A 15,161-nucleotide genomic window follows, 5' to 3' on the forward strand; every position below is an offset into this window, starting at 1 on the left:
TGTTAAGCCCTGATTTCTGTCCTCTTTCTTTAGAATGAGTACCTCACTTTCTCAAGATAATATTAGCATGAGCATAGCAAAGGTCAAAACATTTTCACTTCACTACACCCTAAAGGAAACTTCTCAAATATTATATTTGAAAAATTGTACATGTTCACTGAGTTGTTATCAATGCCATAAACTGTTCTTTTCCAATTTGTGCAGGAAGTGAATTGCTGAAACTATTTAAAGAGTTGCATGCTTTTTGTTTTGCCAGTAAATGTCAAATGTTGCAAACCAACGTGAGTTTCAATGAATTTTGAGGTTTTGTGGATTTATTTTGCCCTATAAACCATGACTTCCAAATAATCAGCCTGGTGCTTTCTGAGTGAGACTCTCTAAAATACTTATTTCCTTTTTTTAACTTGAGAGACTTTGACCCACACTTAATCTACATTTTAGATACTCTAACTTGAAATAGTTAAAAATCATGTTCAGCCCATAGATAGTGTCAATTACCTTGTTTATTTTTTAGGGGAAATAGCACTTTACTAACATCAAATTGTAATATCCCATTAATGGCAGTTAAATTTGTTACTATGAATTTCGTGCCAAGTTTCTGTATATATAAGAATCTGATTTTTTATTAAAACTATTAGTGAAAATTGAGAGAGGAATAATATTATGTTACTCTTCCATTTAGTACTAGAAGAGCACAAAGCACATAAGAATAAATCATTTTCAGAGTGTACCAGTGGGTTTAATAACATTTTGTTCTTGGCTTTGCAGACCCCTTTACCTGAAATAGGGAGGCGAGTGAGAGTGAATAAATATCAAAAGTCTGTCGGGTGGAGATACAGTGTAAGTACTGAAAGTCTTCATTAGCCCCCAAGCTGTCTTTGCTTTAATATTCAAGTTAAACTAGTCCCTTTTTGTTATATCATTATCTTTAGAAGGCCACCACTAAAATGTTCTTGCCTAAAAGTGATAACATATTTATGTTTTTAACATATTCACATAGTTTCATTCATTATATGTGAACACTAGCATCTATCAGAAAGCAGGGCCTAGAAGAAATGGTTCCCTGAACAGGTAAGTGTTGACTGCAGATGAAGGACTGAGTAAATTCACAGTGCTCTATGCTCTTTAGCTGAGTAATAACAAAAGAGATGATGGAAACAAGAGTGAATTTTGCCTAAAATTGGCCTTGGCAAGGTCCTTTTTACACCTTTTACATGGTATTCCGGACTGACTGGCTTTTCCCCCATTATGATTCTAAGAAACATTGCCATCATATATGAGCACAATGATGAATACTTTTTTGTATGTGTGAGACCAGTAGCAGACAGAAAACCAACAGGCTACCCAGCCTAAGAGTGCTCAGACATCTGGCACAGTACCTGAATACATGAAGGAGTGTGAAAGTGCTTTCTACTTGAAGCTTTTTAACTGCTTTACAAAGCAGTCTCTATTACTCTGATACTTTGCTGGCTCTAGAATAAGTGCTAGCAAAGGAAATTCTTTTTCAGTAGATGTTGATGATCGATGTTAAGGATCTATCAAAATATTCTCTGGGCCTAAATGTAGAATTTTGCTCTTACAATATAATTGATATATTTTTTTCTTAATTGTCTCCCCTGCAGTTAACTATCTAGTAGTCAAATATTTTCAACCTTTTGTATCTTAATAAATATACTCTCAGGCTCATTTAAAATAACCTTTTCCATTAACAATCACATCCAGAAGAACTTTCTAGTTATACTAGGAAGGTATTGGTAAAGAGTTTCATGATTGGTTTAGTAAGTAATGGGCTCCTGTTTTGTTTACAGTGTATCTTGGCAGACAAAGCATATCCAAAAGTAACAGGTAGTACTGATTAATAACATGCTTTGGTTGATCAAGAATCTGTGAAAGGGACTTACCTGGTGGCGCAGTGGTTAAGAGTCCACCTGCCAATGCAGGGGACACAGGTTCGATCCCTGGTCCAGGAGGATCCCACATCCTGGGATCCTTAGTTGCCCCACGAGCAACTAAGCCCGTGTGCCACAACTACTGAGCCTGCGCTCTAGAGCCCTCAGGCCACAACTACTGAGCCCACATGCCATAACTACTGAAGCTCGCGTTCCTAGAGCCCGTGCTCCACAACAAAAGAAGCCACCACAGTGAGAAGCCCACGTACCACAACAAAGAGTAGCCCCCACTCACCACAACTAGAGAAAGCCTGTGCACAGCAACGAAGACCCAATGCAGCCAAAAAAATAAATAAAATAATAGTAATAATAAATGATCACATTCTTTAAAAAAAAAAGAAGCTATGAAAGGTAAGATATGAAAATTATAATTGTTTCACCAATTTTGGTTTCATCAAACATTTGTGTTAATAAATTCATTTAAAGTTCATCTCCAAACCCTCTCTGATATTCTTTTATAAGGAAAAACATTTTGATTCTAGAACTGGGTGAAATTTCAAAGCAAGTTTTGGCATCCTTGAGCTGCCTCTTCTTGACAAAAAGCAGGATATTCAGGCCACTCTGGGATCAACTGGCCCTGAGCCAGGAAATGCTATAGCATCATATTACTGGGATATATGTGACAGTTTTAAATTACCCACTTGGCCTGATGGATATAATGTACTTATGTGTTTCTCACAAGCTCAACTTCCTGTTAATTGAGAATGACAAACATACTAATGCTTTCCAAACATATCTGATCTTGGTCTATTGGTTTTGGGGGAGTTTACATTTATATGGGAAACCCACTCTTAAAAGTTTTTCTAGTTGGGAACTTTGTATCCTCTGATTATATATTTTAGTAAGAAAAATAAGTGATCGGCCAGTTAGCGTCTCTAAATCACCCTGAATCCTTTGGGGTAAAGAGTTTGTGACTTGCACACACATCTCATTAAGTCAGGAGTTTATGGAAAGAGCAATAATGTGGAAGTCCAAAAACATGAGTTCAAATGCCAAGTCTACCACTAAATAGCCAAGAAGTACTTGGAAAAGTAGTCTTACCTCTCTAGGCTTCAGGTTTCTCATAGGTAGAATGGCACCAGAATATTTGACCTGCCTATAACAAGGTTAAAAGTATGGTTAAATGTAACTACAGAGCTGCCTAGAGCCCAGCCATTCTCCTCTTCCTGCCTGAGGACATGAGATTTCTTACCCAGAAAGAAAAGGAAGCTCTTTGATATCAAACTACCAAACAAGTTAAATGACTCAATCTAGCCTGTGCTTCTTTTTAACCTGTTCTTTGTGTTCTTATCCTCACACCATCATCTCATTCTTACTTATTGCACTCTTTATGAGTTCATATTTCTCTCAGCAGAACCTTGGTGCCTTGCTAGGAACTGAGAGTGCCCCTGTACATACAGAATTGCTAGTTTCTGAGATTTATTCCTATATGATTGCAGATATTGTTACAATTTCAAAGAAGGGCAACATCACAAGGGAGGCAGAAAGTTTAAGGGTCCTACATGGCAAGAATGAAAGCCAGAAGTATCAATCTTTAGCTTTGTAGAAAACAGGTTAAGGGGATTTGAAGGAAACTTATTAACCAAGCTTCCTTGGGAGGCTGGGATGAAACTGGATCCTGAACTTCCATATAATTCTCATGCTACAAGTGATTGTTTTATTCATTCATGACTTTATTACACAATAAGTACAAATAGAGCCTGTCATTGGGGTTTCCAACTGGAGAAATATGGCTCCATCACCTCCCCCAAAGACATACAGGTGTCTAGATTTGTTTTATAGTAATTGAATGTTTATGGATAAATCCACCGGAAAATCCTAGGGAAATGCTATAAAATGTTCTACAGATGTATTTTCCCCTACCTCCAGGTCTTCAAGTCAAGGTAATTGAGGGAAATGCTGAGGAGAACTAAAGATAGTTAGAGGTCCACCCATTAATTGCTTTTAATGCCAGTTGGCCCTGTTCTAATTCATCGCCCCAAATAAGCCAAAGGTATCCTTTTTCACTGGATTTAAGAACAGGAGTTTAACTGTATCTTTAATTTAAAAGTCTTCACTTAATAACCAAGAGATCACTGAAGAAATCAAAGAGGAAATCAAAAAATACCTAGAAACAAATCACAATGAAAACACGAGGACCCAAAACCTATGGGATGCAGCAAAAGCAGTTCTAAGAGGGAAGTTTATAGCAATACAATCCTACCTTAAGAAACAAGAAACATCTCAAATAAACAACCTAACCTTACACCTAAAGCAATTAGAGAAAGAAGAACAAAAAATCCCCAAAGTTAGCAGAAGGAAAGAAATCATAAAGATCAGATCAGAAATAAATGAAAAAGAAATGAAGGAAACAATAGCAAAGATCAATAAAACTAAAAGATGGTTCTTTGAGAAGATAAACAAAATTGATAAACCATTAGCCAGACTCATCAGGAAAAAAAAGGGAGGACTCAAATCAATAGAATTAGAAATGAAAAAGGAGAAGTAACAACTGACCCTGCAGAAATACAAAAGATCATGAGAGATTACTACAAGCAACTATATTCCAATAAAATAGACAACCTGGAAGAAATGGACAAATTCTTAGAAATGCACAACCTTCTGAGACTGAACCAGAGAGAAATAGAAAATATGAAGAGACCAATCACAAGCACTGAAATGGAAACTGTGATTAAAAATCTTCCAACAAACAAAAGCCCAGGACCAGATGGCTTCACAGGCGAATTCTATCAAACATTTAGAGAAGAGCTAACACATATCCCTCTCAAACTCTTCCAAAATATAGCAGAGGGAGGAACACTCCCAAACTCATTCTACGAGGCCACCATCACCCTGATACCAAAACCAGACAAAGATGTCACAAAGAAAGAAAACTACAGGCCAATATCACTGATGAACATAGATGCAAAAATCCTCAACAAAATACTAGCAAACAGAATCCAACAGCACATTAAAAGGATCATACACCATGATCAAGTGGGGTTTATCCCAGGAATGCAAGGATTCTTCAATATATGCAAATCAATCAATGTGATACACCATATTAAAAAATTGAAGGAGAAAAACCATATTATCATCTCAATAGATGCAGAGAAAGCTTTTGACAAAATTCAACACCCATTTCTGATAAAAACTCTCCAGAAAGTAGGCATAAGGGAACCTACCTCAACATAATAAAGGCCATATATGACAAAGCCACAGCCAACATCGCTCTCAAAGGTGAAAAACTGAAACCATTTCCACTAAGATCAGGAACAAGACAAGGTTGCCCACTCTCACCACTATTATTCAACATAGTTTTGGAAGTTTTAGCCACAGCAATCAGAGAAGAAAAAGAAATAAAAGGAATTCAAATCAGAAAAGAAGAAATAAAGCTGTCACTGTTTGCAGATGACATGATACTATACATAGAGAATCCTAAAGATGCTACCAGAAAGCTACGAGAGCTAATCAAGGAATTTGGTAAGCTAGCAGGATACAAAATTAATGCACAGAAATCTCTTGCATTCCTATACACTAATGATGAAAAATCTGAAAGTGAAATTAAGAAAACACTCTCATTTACCATTGCAACAAAAAGAATAAAATATCTAGGAATAAACCTACCTAAGGAGACAAAAGACCTGTATGCAGAAAATAATAAGACACTGATGAAAGAAATTAAAGATGATACAAACAGATGGAGAGATATACCATGTTCTTGGATTGGAAGAATCAACATTGTGAAAATGACTATACTACCTAAAGCAATCTACAGATTCAGTGCAATCCTTTTCAAACTACCAATGGCATTTTTCATAGAACTAGAACAAAAATTTTCACAATTTGTATGGAAACAAAAAAGAGCCCAAATAGCCAAAGCAATCTTGAGAAAGAAAAACGGAGCTGGAGGAATCAGGCTCCCTGAATTCAGACTATACTACAAAGCTACAGTAATCAAGACAGTATGGTACTGGCACAAAAAGAGAAATATAGATCAATGGAACAGGATAGAAAGCCCAGAGATAAACCCACGCATATATGGTCACCTTATCTTTGATAAAGGAGGCAAGCATATACAGTGGAGAAAAGGCAGCCTCTTGAAAAAGTGGTGCTGGGAAAACTGGACAGCTACGTGTAAAAGAATGAAATTAGAACACTACGTAACATTATACACAAAAATAAACTCACAATGGAATAAAGACCTAAATGTAAGGCCAGACACTATCAAACTCTTACAGGAAAACATAGGCAGAACGCTCTATGACATAAATCACAGCAAGATCCTTTTTGACCCACCTCCTAGCGAAATGGAAATAAAAACAAAAATAAACAAATGGGACCTAATGAAACTTAAAAGCTTTTGCACAACAAAGGAAACCATAAACAAGACGAAAAGACAACACTCAGAATGGGAGAAAATATTTGCAAATGAAGCAACTGACAAAGGATTAATCTCCAAAATATACAGACAGCTCATGCAGCTCAATATCAAAAAAACAAACCCAATCCAAAAATGGGCCGAAGACCTAAATAGTCATTTCTCCAAAGAAGATATACAGATTGCCAACAAACACATGAAAGGATGCTCAGCATCACTAATCATTAGAGAAATGCAAATCAAAACTACAATGAAGTATCACCTCACACCGGTCAGAATGGCCATCATCAAAATATCTACAAACAATAAATGCTGGAGAGGGTGTGGAGAAAAGGGAACCCTCTTGCACTGTTGGTGGGAATGTAAATTGATACAGCCACTATGGAGAACAGTATGGAGGTTCCTTAAAAAACTAAAAATAGAACTACCATATGACCCAGCAATCCCTCTACTGGGCATATACCCTGAGAAAACCATAATTCAAAAAGAGTCATGTTCCACAATGTTCATTGCAGCTCTATTTACAATAGCCAGGACATGGAAGCAACCTAAGTGTCCATCAACAGATGATTGGATAAAGAAGATGTGGCACATATATACAGTGGAATATTACTCAGCCATAAAAAGAAACGAAATTGAGTTATTTGTAGTGAGGTGGATGGACCTAGAGTCTGTCTTACAGAGTGAAGCAAATCAGAAACAGAGAAGCAAATACCGTATGCTAACACATATATATAGAATCTAAAAAACAAACAAAAAAATGGTCATGAAGAACCTAGGGGCAAGACGGGAATAAAGACACATACCTACTAGAGAATGAACTTGAAGGTACGGCGAGGGGGAAGGGTAAGCTGGCACAAAGTGAGAGAGTGGCATGGACATATATACACTACCAAATGTAAAATAGATAGCTAGTGGGAAGCAGCCGTATAGCACAAAGAGATCAGCTAGGTGCTCTGTGACTACCTAGAGGGGTGGGATAGGGAGGGTGGGATAGGGAGGGAGACGCAAGAGGGAAGAGATATGGGGATATATGTATATGTATAACTGATTCACTTTGTTATGAAGCAGAAACTAATACACCATTGTAAAGCAATTATACTCCAATAAAGATGTTAAAAATAAAAAATAAAAGTCTTCTTTTTTTTACGTACTACAAATATATTTCACTTTGTACAATAAGAGTATTCCTGAAAAGGTTATATAAATTGAACTTTTATAGATGCTGTAGGAGAGCTTTGTTTATTTACAATGAAATGAAATTTATAGCTAGTAGGAATTCAGACCACTTATCTCTCTAGATAGATAGATAGATAGATAGATAGATAGATAGATAGATAGATAGATAGATAGATAGATAGACAGTATTTTTTACATATTTACCACTGTAGTGATTAGGAAAATAATGAATTTAAGCATTTAAAAAGATAGGGCAAATCAAACCAATACCTATAAAATTCAGTTAATCACAAATTAATCAAGGCAGTGTGGTACAAGCATAAGGATAGATACATAGATCAGTGAAATAGAACTATTTCCATATATCTGTGGTCAACTAATTTTTGACATGGGTGAAAAGACAATTCATAGGGAAAGACTAGTCTTTTCAACAAATGATGCTGAGACAACTGGATATCCACGTGTAAAAGAATGAAGTTAGTCCCCTACTTTATATGAAAATTAACTCAAAATGGATAAAAATCCTAAATGTAAGAGCTAAAACTATAAAATGGTTTGAAGAAAAATTGGAGTTCATCTTCATGACCTTGGATTTGGCAATGGATCCTTACATATGACACCAAAAGTACAATCAACAAAACAAGAAATTGATAAATTGGACTTCATCAAAATTAAAAATTTTGTTCCTCAGAAGACACTATCAAGAAAGTAAAACGAGCACCTGCAGAATGGGAGAAAATATTTGCAAATGATACACCTATAAAGTACTTATATATAGAATATATAAATAAATCTTACTTTTCAATAATAAAAAGACTATTAACCCAATTTAAAAATAGGGGCAAAGATACTCTATTAGACATGCCTCTGCCCATAAAAAGATCCTTAACACCATCAGTCTTTAGGGAATTGCAAATCAAAACCACAATGAGACACCACTTTACACCCACTCTGATGGTTATAATAAAACAGAAAATAATAAGTGTTGGTGAGGGTATAGAGAAATGAGAACCATCATTGATCTGGGAATGTAAAATGGTGTAGCCACTGTGGAAAAGTTTGGCATTTCAACAAAATGTTAAATATAGCATTACCATTTGACCTAACAATTTCACTCCTAGGTATATACCAAAGAGAAATGAAAACATATCCACACAAAAAATTGATATGAATGCTCATAGCAGCATTATTCATAAGAGCCAAAGGGTAGAAATAACTCCTTCAGTTGATGAATGGTAGATGAAAAGGAATGAAATACTGATATGTATTACAAATGGATGAATCCTGGGGGAAAAAAGCTAGTCATAAAAGTTCACATACTGTATGATTTTCATTTATATAAGGTGTTAAGTATAGATAAATCTACAGAGATAAAAAATATATTTGTGGTTGCCTAAAGCTGGGATGTGTGTGCAGAATTTGGGGGTGATAGCTAAAGGGTATGGGGTTTCCTCTTGGGGTGATAAAAATGTTCTAAAATTGATTGTGGTGATGGTTGAATAATTTTGTAAATATACTAAAAACCATTGAATTTTACACTTTAATTGGGTGATTCCAGTTAGTGAAAACTTTATACAGTGGCCATTGCTGCTGGTCCAGGGATCACACTTTAAGAACCATTTAATTAAAAGATATTTAATTAACCTTTATTTTCTCCCAAATTCCCAGTTAACCCCAGATCTCCATTCTGACAATTCTAGTTGAGATCTTATTATAAATTGCTGTGGGATATAATGGGTTGCCATAGGATTCTCCTTCTTTGATCTACTATAGTTTAGGGTCCCGTAGTCATTGAGTGGCATAGCTTCGGCATTTTATTGTCTATTCTTATTCTACAGGATGAAGAAGAAGATCTCAGGACTGAACTCAACCTTTTGAAGAAGTACTCTTTCCACAAGAACATTGTGTCCTTCTATGGTGCATTTTTCAAACTGAGTCCCCCTGGCCAGAGACATCAACTTTGGGTGTGTATTCAGTTACCTTGATCTTATTGCATAAGACTAAGTCTCACTTAGCATAAACTTTCATAAGCTGAGATGTCATTTTTGTGCACCTACAGGAAAACTTAAGCATTCAACTGATCAAAGTAGTATGGAAAAAAAAGTGCTCTGATTCCTGGATATGGGAGTGATAAAATATGGAAAAATAAATTAAGTGCCTGTCAAGGGGCTCAGGGGTAGGATGGGAGAAGACTCAAATGAATACTGGGAATATCTAACATTTTTTTTTAAATAGAGTTTTGTTGCTTTTAACTTTATGTAGTTACTACATTTACTTGTAAATTAAAGGTATAGCTAAGGAGACTACCTGATGGACTTGGGAATAATGACTGGATAAATATCGATTCTAATTCACATTTGGGAAGAGCATATGAATGCAATTTAAGTGTTTGCTAAGTATATGCACTTATGTTTAAACATAATTCCTAGAAACTGTTTTCTAAACAGTTAGTTGACATCCTTTTCTTAGGCTTCATGCCTATAGTATCATGAATTACAAATCAGTGAAGATATAAATTTTAGAGGCTAAGTGAGACCCATGCTACAGTTAACAGAATTGTTGCTGCCTCCCCCTATAGGAGACGTAATCAAATCACAAGAAAATGAGCTTTGATCAAGGATATCTTTATTTAAAAAGGAATATTTAGAACATAATCTGGGGTCGGTGTACACTTGCTTGCATTTCAATTTCTAGTCCAAGTCAAGAGTAGTATTTTTTTTAAAAATAATGGCTGAGACTTTTCAGGATCTTCAAGAGTCAAAGAAAAATTCTGTTACATTTTATGTGTGAACTTTAGGAAGCAGGATAGTGGACATAGAAAGGTTTTCAACAAGGGACTGAATTGAAACAGTGGTTCTCAAACTTTAGCCTGCATCAGAATTTCATGGGGATCCTGATAAAACACATATTGCTGGGCCCCACCCACAGAGTTACTGATTCAATTGGTCTGGGGTGTGGCTCCACAAATTTGGACTTTTTAACAAGTTTACAGGTGATGTTGATGCTATTCATCTGGGTACCACACTTCGAGAACCCTCAAATTTAGAGATCTTCGATTTAACCCTATTTTCTCCCAAATGTCCAGTTAACTAAATCCTCTATTCTCTGACAATTCCAGTTCAGATTTTATTAAATATCACTGCACATTTTTCATGGCTGCTGTTTTTCTTTTTCTTTTGGGGAGGCATACAACATTTGTCTTTTAATATATTTTTACTTACAAGTTTTTTTCCTCCTGACAGTATGGCGGTCTACTTATTAGATATGTTTCTTAGTGCTCAATTTGTTCAGTCATTCAACATCTATTCATTCAAAAACCATCTACTTGCCAGGCTTTGCTAGATGCTGGGAATACCATGATAAGCCGGATTGACATGACCCTGGCCCACTGGCACTTAAAGTTTATTTGCAAAGACAAATATCAATCAAATAATCACACAAATAAATGTATAATTTGTCAGAAGGGAAATAACATGCTTCTGAGTGGGCAAATAACAAAGGAATCTAAGTTAGGGAATGGGAAGCTCTTCCTTGAGAAACTTGTTCTTGCACTGAGATCTGAAGGATGAATAGGCACTGCATGCAAAAGTTATTTGTTGAGGTAAGAATTTTCATGGGACCATTCACACTTTCTTTCCCATGTTAATCAGAACACAGAGGAAGTAAATGACTAAATAATTACCATTTATAAAATGTATGTGCCAGGCACTGTGCTTACAAAGCCAGGAAAATGAGAATGCCTTGCATTCCTTTCATAGTAGAGCTCTTCTGACTCTGGTAATACTAGCAAGATTTTCCAATGTTCATCTTAGTGAATGGCTTTAATTCATGTTTGTCGTGATTCAAAATGAGCCCCTTTTCTTCCATTACCACAGTGTATATGTTGTGCCTGTTTGATATAGTTGACATGCAAATTAACCTTTTGGGTTTATCTGTATTACTGGTTTCGTTAGGCTGTTTTTCTTTTCTTCTTTTTTGGGAGAGTGTACTCAGGTAAAAGACACATGATATATCAGTTGTGGACAAATATAAAATAAGGGAGTAATTTTCTGAAAAGAAAATCTTAGTATTCCAAAAGGAAATAAGGTAGACTTTTTGAATATTCATGATTTGGGGTTTATCCTTTTGCTTCCCTTCATCTATGGCAATAATTAACTTACCTACACTTTTTTTTTTTTATGGCATGTCTTGTTCTACTGGCAAGGTAGTATTGACATGGGCACTAATGCATAAACCTGTGCTTAAAGTTTGTGAAGTTGATTATAATAGTTACATTCTCCTTCACATTGGTCAGTCCTCTAATTAGCTAATATAGGGAAGCAAATTTACTAGTTGGACACCTGATTCATTAGTGGCAAAAATAAATTTCCTGAGAAATTACATTTATTAATAAAGTAAAATCTGAATGAGACACTGTCAAAGTATTAACCTTAAAATAGATTTTCCTTAGCAATAAAGTTATTTGGAAAAAAATGCCCTAAGGTAATGGAACTGACAGTTTCCCCCTTGGAGTTGTATTTTGCCAGTTTCTTGGGGAAAATATTCTAGAATTTGAAAATAAAAATAAAACAACAATAAAAAACAAATCTAGTCTTAATGTTGAAGTGTAAATTGTTTTGAGATCTTCCACATCTTGCTTCTCCACCTGCAAACTAGTCCCTCAACTGTTTTTTTTGTTCTACTCCAATCATCACTCAGGCTTGCCCCTGTACAAGCTTCTTTCTAAAGGCAAGTCTCATTCGGTTTTCAATAAACTGCACGTTCTTCTTTCTCAGCATATACAAACACTACCTATCCTTCAAGGCTTAGCTCAAATCCCAGGTCCTGGTTAAAAATCCCTGGTGTGGTACCTGCCTTCTCTCCCTCCACAGATCTTTGGATGTTTTCCCAGTTCTTTTTCATTCTACCAGACAACTGAGCCAGTCTTTGCAGTGTCTTAGTGTCTAAACATTGCATATAAATACAAGCCATATGAACTAAAACTCTCCAGATATTTTCAGAGAATTACTTTCTAAACCTTGATACTCTGCTGGCTTCCCTGCAGATGGTGATGGAGTTATGTGCAGCAGGCTCAGTCACTGATGTAGTGAGAATGACCAGAAATCAGAGTTTGAAAGAAGATTGGATTGCTTATATCTGCCGAGAAATCCTCCAGGTGAGCATTCATATAGTCATTCTCCCCTGGTCTTGAAAAAACCTGGTGGTAATATATACAATGTACCTTATACCTGCTCATATAGGATGATTTTAGAATTCTAAACATAACTTCTGGATCAGGATACTGAAAAAGGCTTTAGAGAAAGCAGATTTTCAGATGATGTCCTTAAACTTTAAGGTACACCAGCAGATGGCTAACCAGGTCCTTCCAAATCATGGCCTTTAATGGCTCTGTCAAAGTCAGACTGTAGTGTTCAGTGGATCAGGGATATGACAACTTGGAGTATTTATTATGTTGTTATGATTTTTAGAGTTCTTTTTTTTAAAAAAGCATAGCACTATCATTAGAGATTAAGATAAGTTGAGAAGTCAGTGTTTTACTCAATGGCTCCAAACCATCTACAAACTGTTTTGCAGACAGATATTCTCTCTGAATAATGGCTTACTTTTTAAACATTCCTTATTTTGAACACCAAATTGGATGAAAGTGCCAATCTTCTTGATCTACCAAACTCAAATTTTTCTTTGTGTCTTAAGTGCTTAGGGTCACCCAAGAAGGATATTAACAGAACTGAACAGCACCACTGATAAAATATTAGAATGTCTTTCTTGTCATCTTAATTGGATTCACTTGTGGTAATAGTGTAAATATTAAGAGTGCAAACTCTGGACTGAGTTTAAATTCTGGTTCATCATGTGTTAGTTGTGTGTCCTTGAGCCAATTACTTAATTTCTCCAAATCTCATTTTCCTCATCTGTAATTTGGGGTGGTATTAGCACCTTCCTTAAAGGGTTGCTATAAGGATTTAGTAATTTACTCCATGTAAAGCACTTAGCAAAGTGCTTGGCAAAGAATAAGGACCCAATAAATATTAGCTGTTTTTACTGTTACTTCTGTTATTAATCCCCAGTTCATATCTAGAGCAATCTCACTGAAGCCAGGGCATGGGTTAGCCAGGTCATGGGTTAGTTTTAGTGGTGAATGGTCTGGAGACAACATGGTAAGCCAATACAAATGGCAAATGCTTTAAAATGAATTTCCATATTCCCCCAAATTCTCAGCCTACAAGGTTGACTAGAAAATATTTTGGACTAAACAAATGGTTGGATGAAGAATAGAGTAAAACAATGCGAGCTATGATATTTAAGATATCCAGGTCTTTACTCATATGGTTCGTTGGAAAAATGGAGGCTAGAAAGGACGGTAAATGGCCCAATGTATACAAACATTAATTTTTGGTGTTTTTTTTCTTTCATGGGTGTCCTGATTTATTTTCCTTTCCTTATAGCCAAAAGTAGTATTTCTGGGAACTGGTTGTAGTAATTCCAGCCTAAAGAAAGAATTTTGTCTGAAAAATGCAAATCTGGGCCATTTTTCTTACCAAAAGTTTTTCCAAAAATACTAAGAAGAGTACCAGAAAAAGAGAAAAATATATACTGATGTTGCTTTTTAATATAAATGTGTATATATATATATATATATGTATATATATGCAGGGCTTAGCTCATCTTCATGCACACCGTGTAATTCACCGGGACATCAAAGGTCAGAATGTGCTACTGACTCATAATGCTGAAGTAAAACTAGGTAAGTTTATTCTTGTAATACTTTAAGTGAGGCCCAAAATATCTTAATAGAGAAAAATCCTTTAAGATTACTGTGTTTTCTATCATGTCACTAACAATCCCCTCTACTTATTTAGGCCGTGTCTTCCCTGCCTGCAAAACAAGTCAAAATTTGAAAATTTGTTTGGGAAGGGAGGTTGGGACAAGAGAAAGATGCACTTAACTGCTTCTCTGAAATCATGTAGATAAAAACAACTTTTCAAGTATAATGGGAGTTTTACATTTTGATCATTGCTTAACCCTCTAATAGATTCAGCTATTACATTTATTTTAACAACTGAATTGAGAATTTACCATGTGCAAATTTCTGCGCCATGGACAAGGATTAAACAAAAAGACAATTCTTCCACATCACAGAGCCATATTTTCCAAAGAAAATCAAAGAACTTTTAAATGACTTAAGCACAAATTGCTTCATTGGAATTTCCCCTCAAATATTTAAAGAACTGATATCAGTTAGAAATAATGCTCCAGTAATATCCAAATCAAATTGAGAATTAGAAATCAAAATACCAAAAAGTTCCTGGCTTTCTATTCCAGGGTTCAGAATGGCATAATTTATTTGAAAAACTACACATAATGTCTCACAGGCACACAGGGGACAATATATTGCACCTTTTAATGTTTAAAATAAATATTGTTGATTTGTTTTTAAATAATGCCATATGAATAATGTCAGTACTTTGTAATGGCAGATGACCTCATTGATACATACAATAGAACATAAAATCACTGGTATCAAATCCTGCATTACTTTTTAATTATATCAATTCTTGCCTACCATGTCTCTAGCATGACCTTAAGATCATTCCCATTTTTCTGCTAAATAAATATAACCAAAGTAGAAATTTTGTTCATTCACTGAGAATGCTTTTCACTGAATATTTCTG

The 15,161-nt window shown here is 35.5% G+C and overlaps 1 protein-coding gene across 2 annotated transcripts in view; it reads left to right on the forward strand.

Moving 5' to 3' along the window:
• The window catches only part of NRK (Nik related kinase), a 143,064-nt gene that overhangs the window by 62,827 nt on the left and 65,076 nt on the right, over positions 1 to 15,161 (forward strand). For both annotated transcript variants that reach the window (XM_036839057.1, XM_036839056.1), the window contains exons 4-7: positions 769 to 840; positions 9,327 to 9,452; positions 12,533 to 12,643; positions 14,143 to 14,233. In XM_036839057.1, the coding sequence (XP_036694952.1) occupies positions 769 to 840; positions 9,327 to 9,452; positions 12,533 to 12,643; positions 14,143 to 14,233 (400 nt within the window). The remainder of the gene's footprint in view (positions 1 to 768; positions 841 to 9,326; positions 9,453 to 12,532; positions 12,644 to 14,142; positions 14,234 to 15,161) is intronic.

The sequence above is a fragment of the Balaenoptera musculus genome, chromosome X, assembly GCF_009873245.2.
Source record: "Balaenoptera musculus isolate JJ_BM4_2016_0621 chromosome X, mBalMus1.pri.v3, whole genome shotgun sequence".
Lineage (NCBI taxonomy): Eukaryota > Metazoa > Chordata > Mammalia > Artiodactyla > Balaenopteridae > Balaenoptera > Balaenoptera musculus.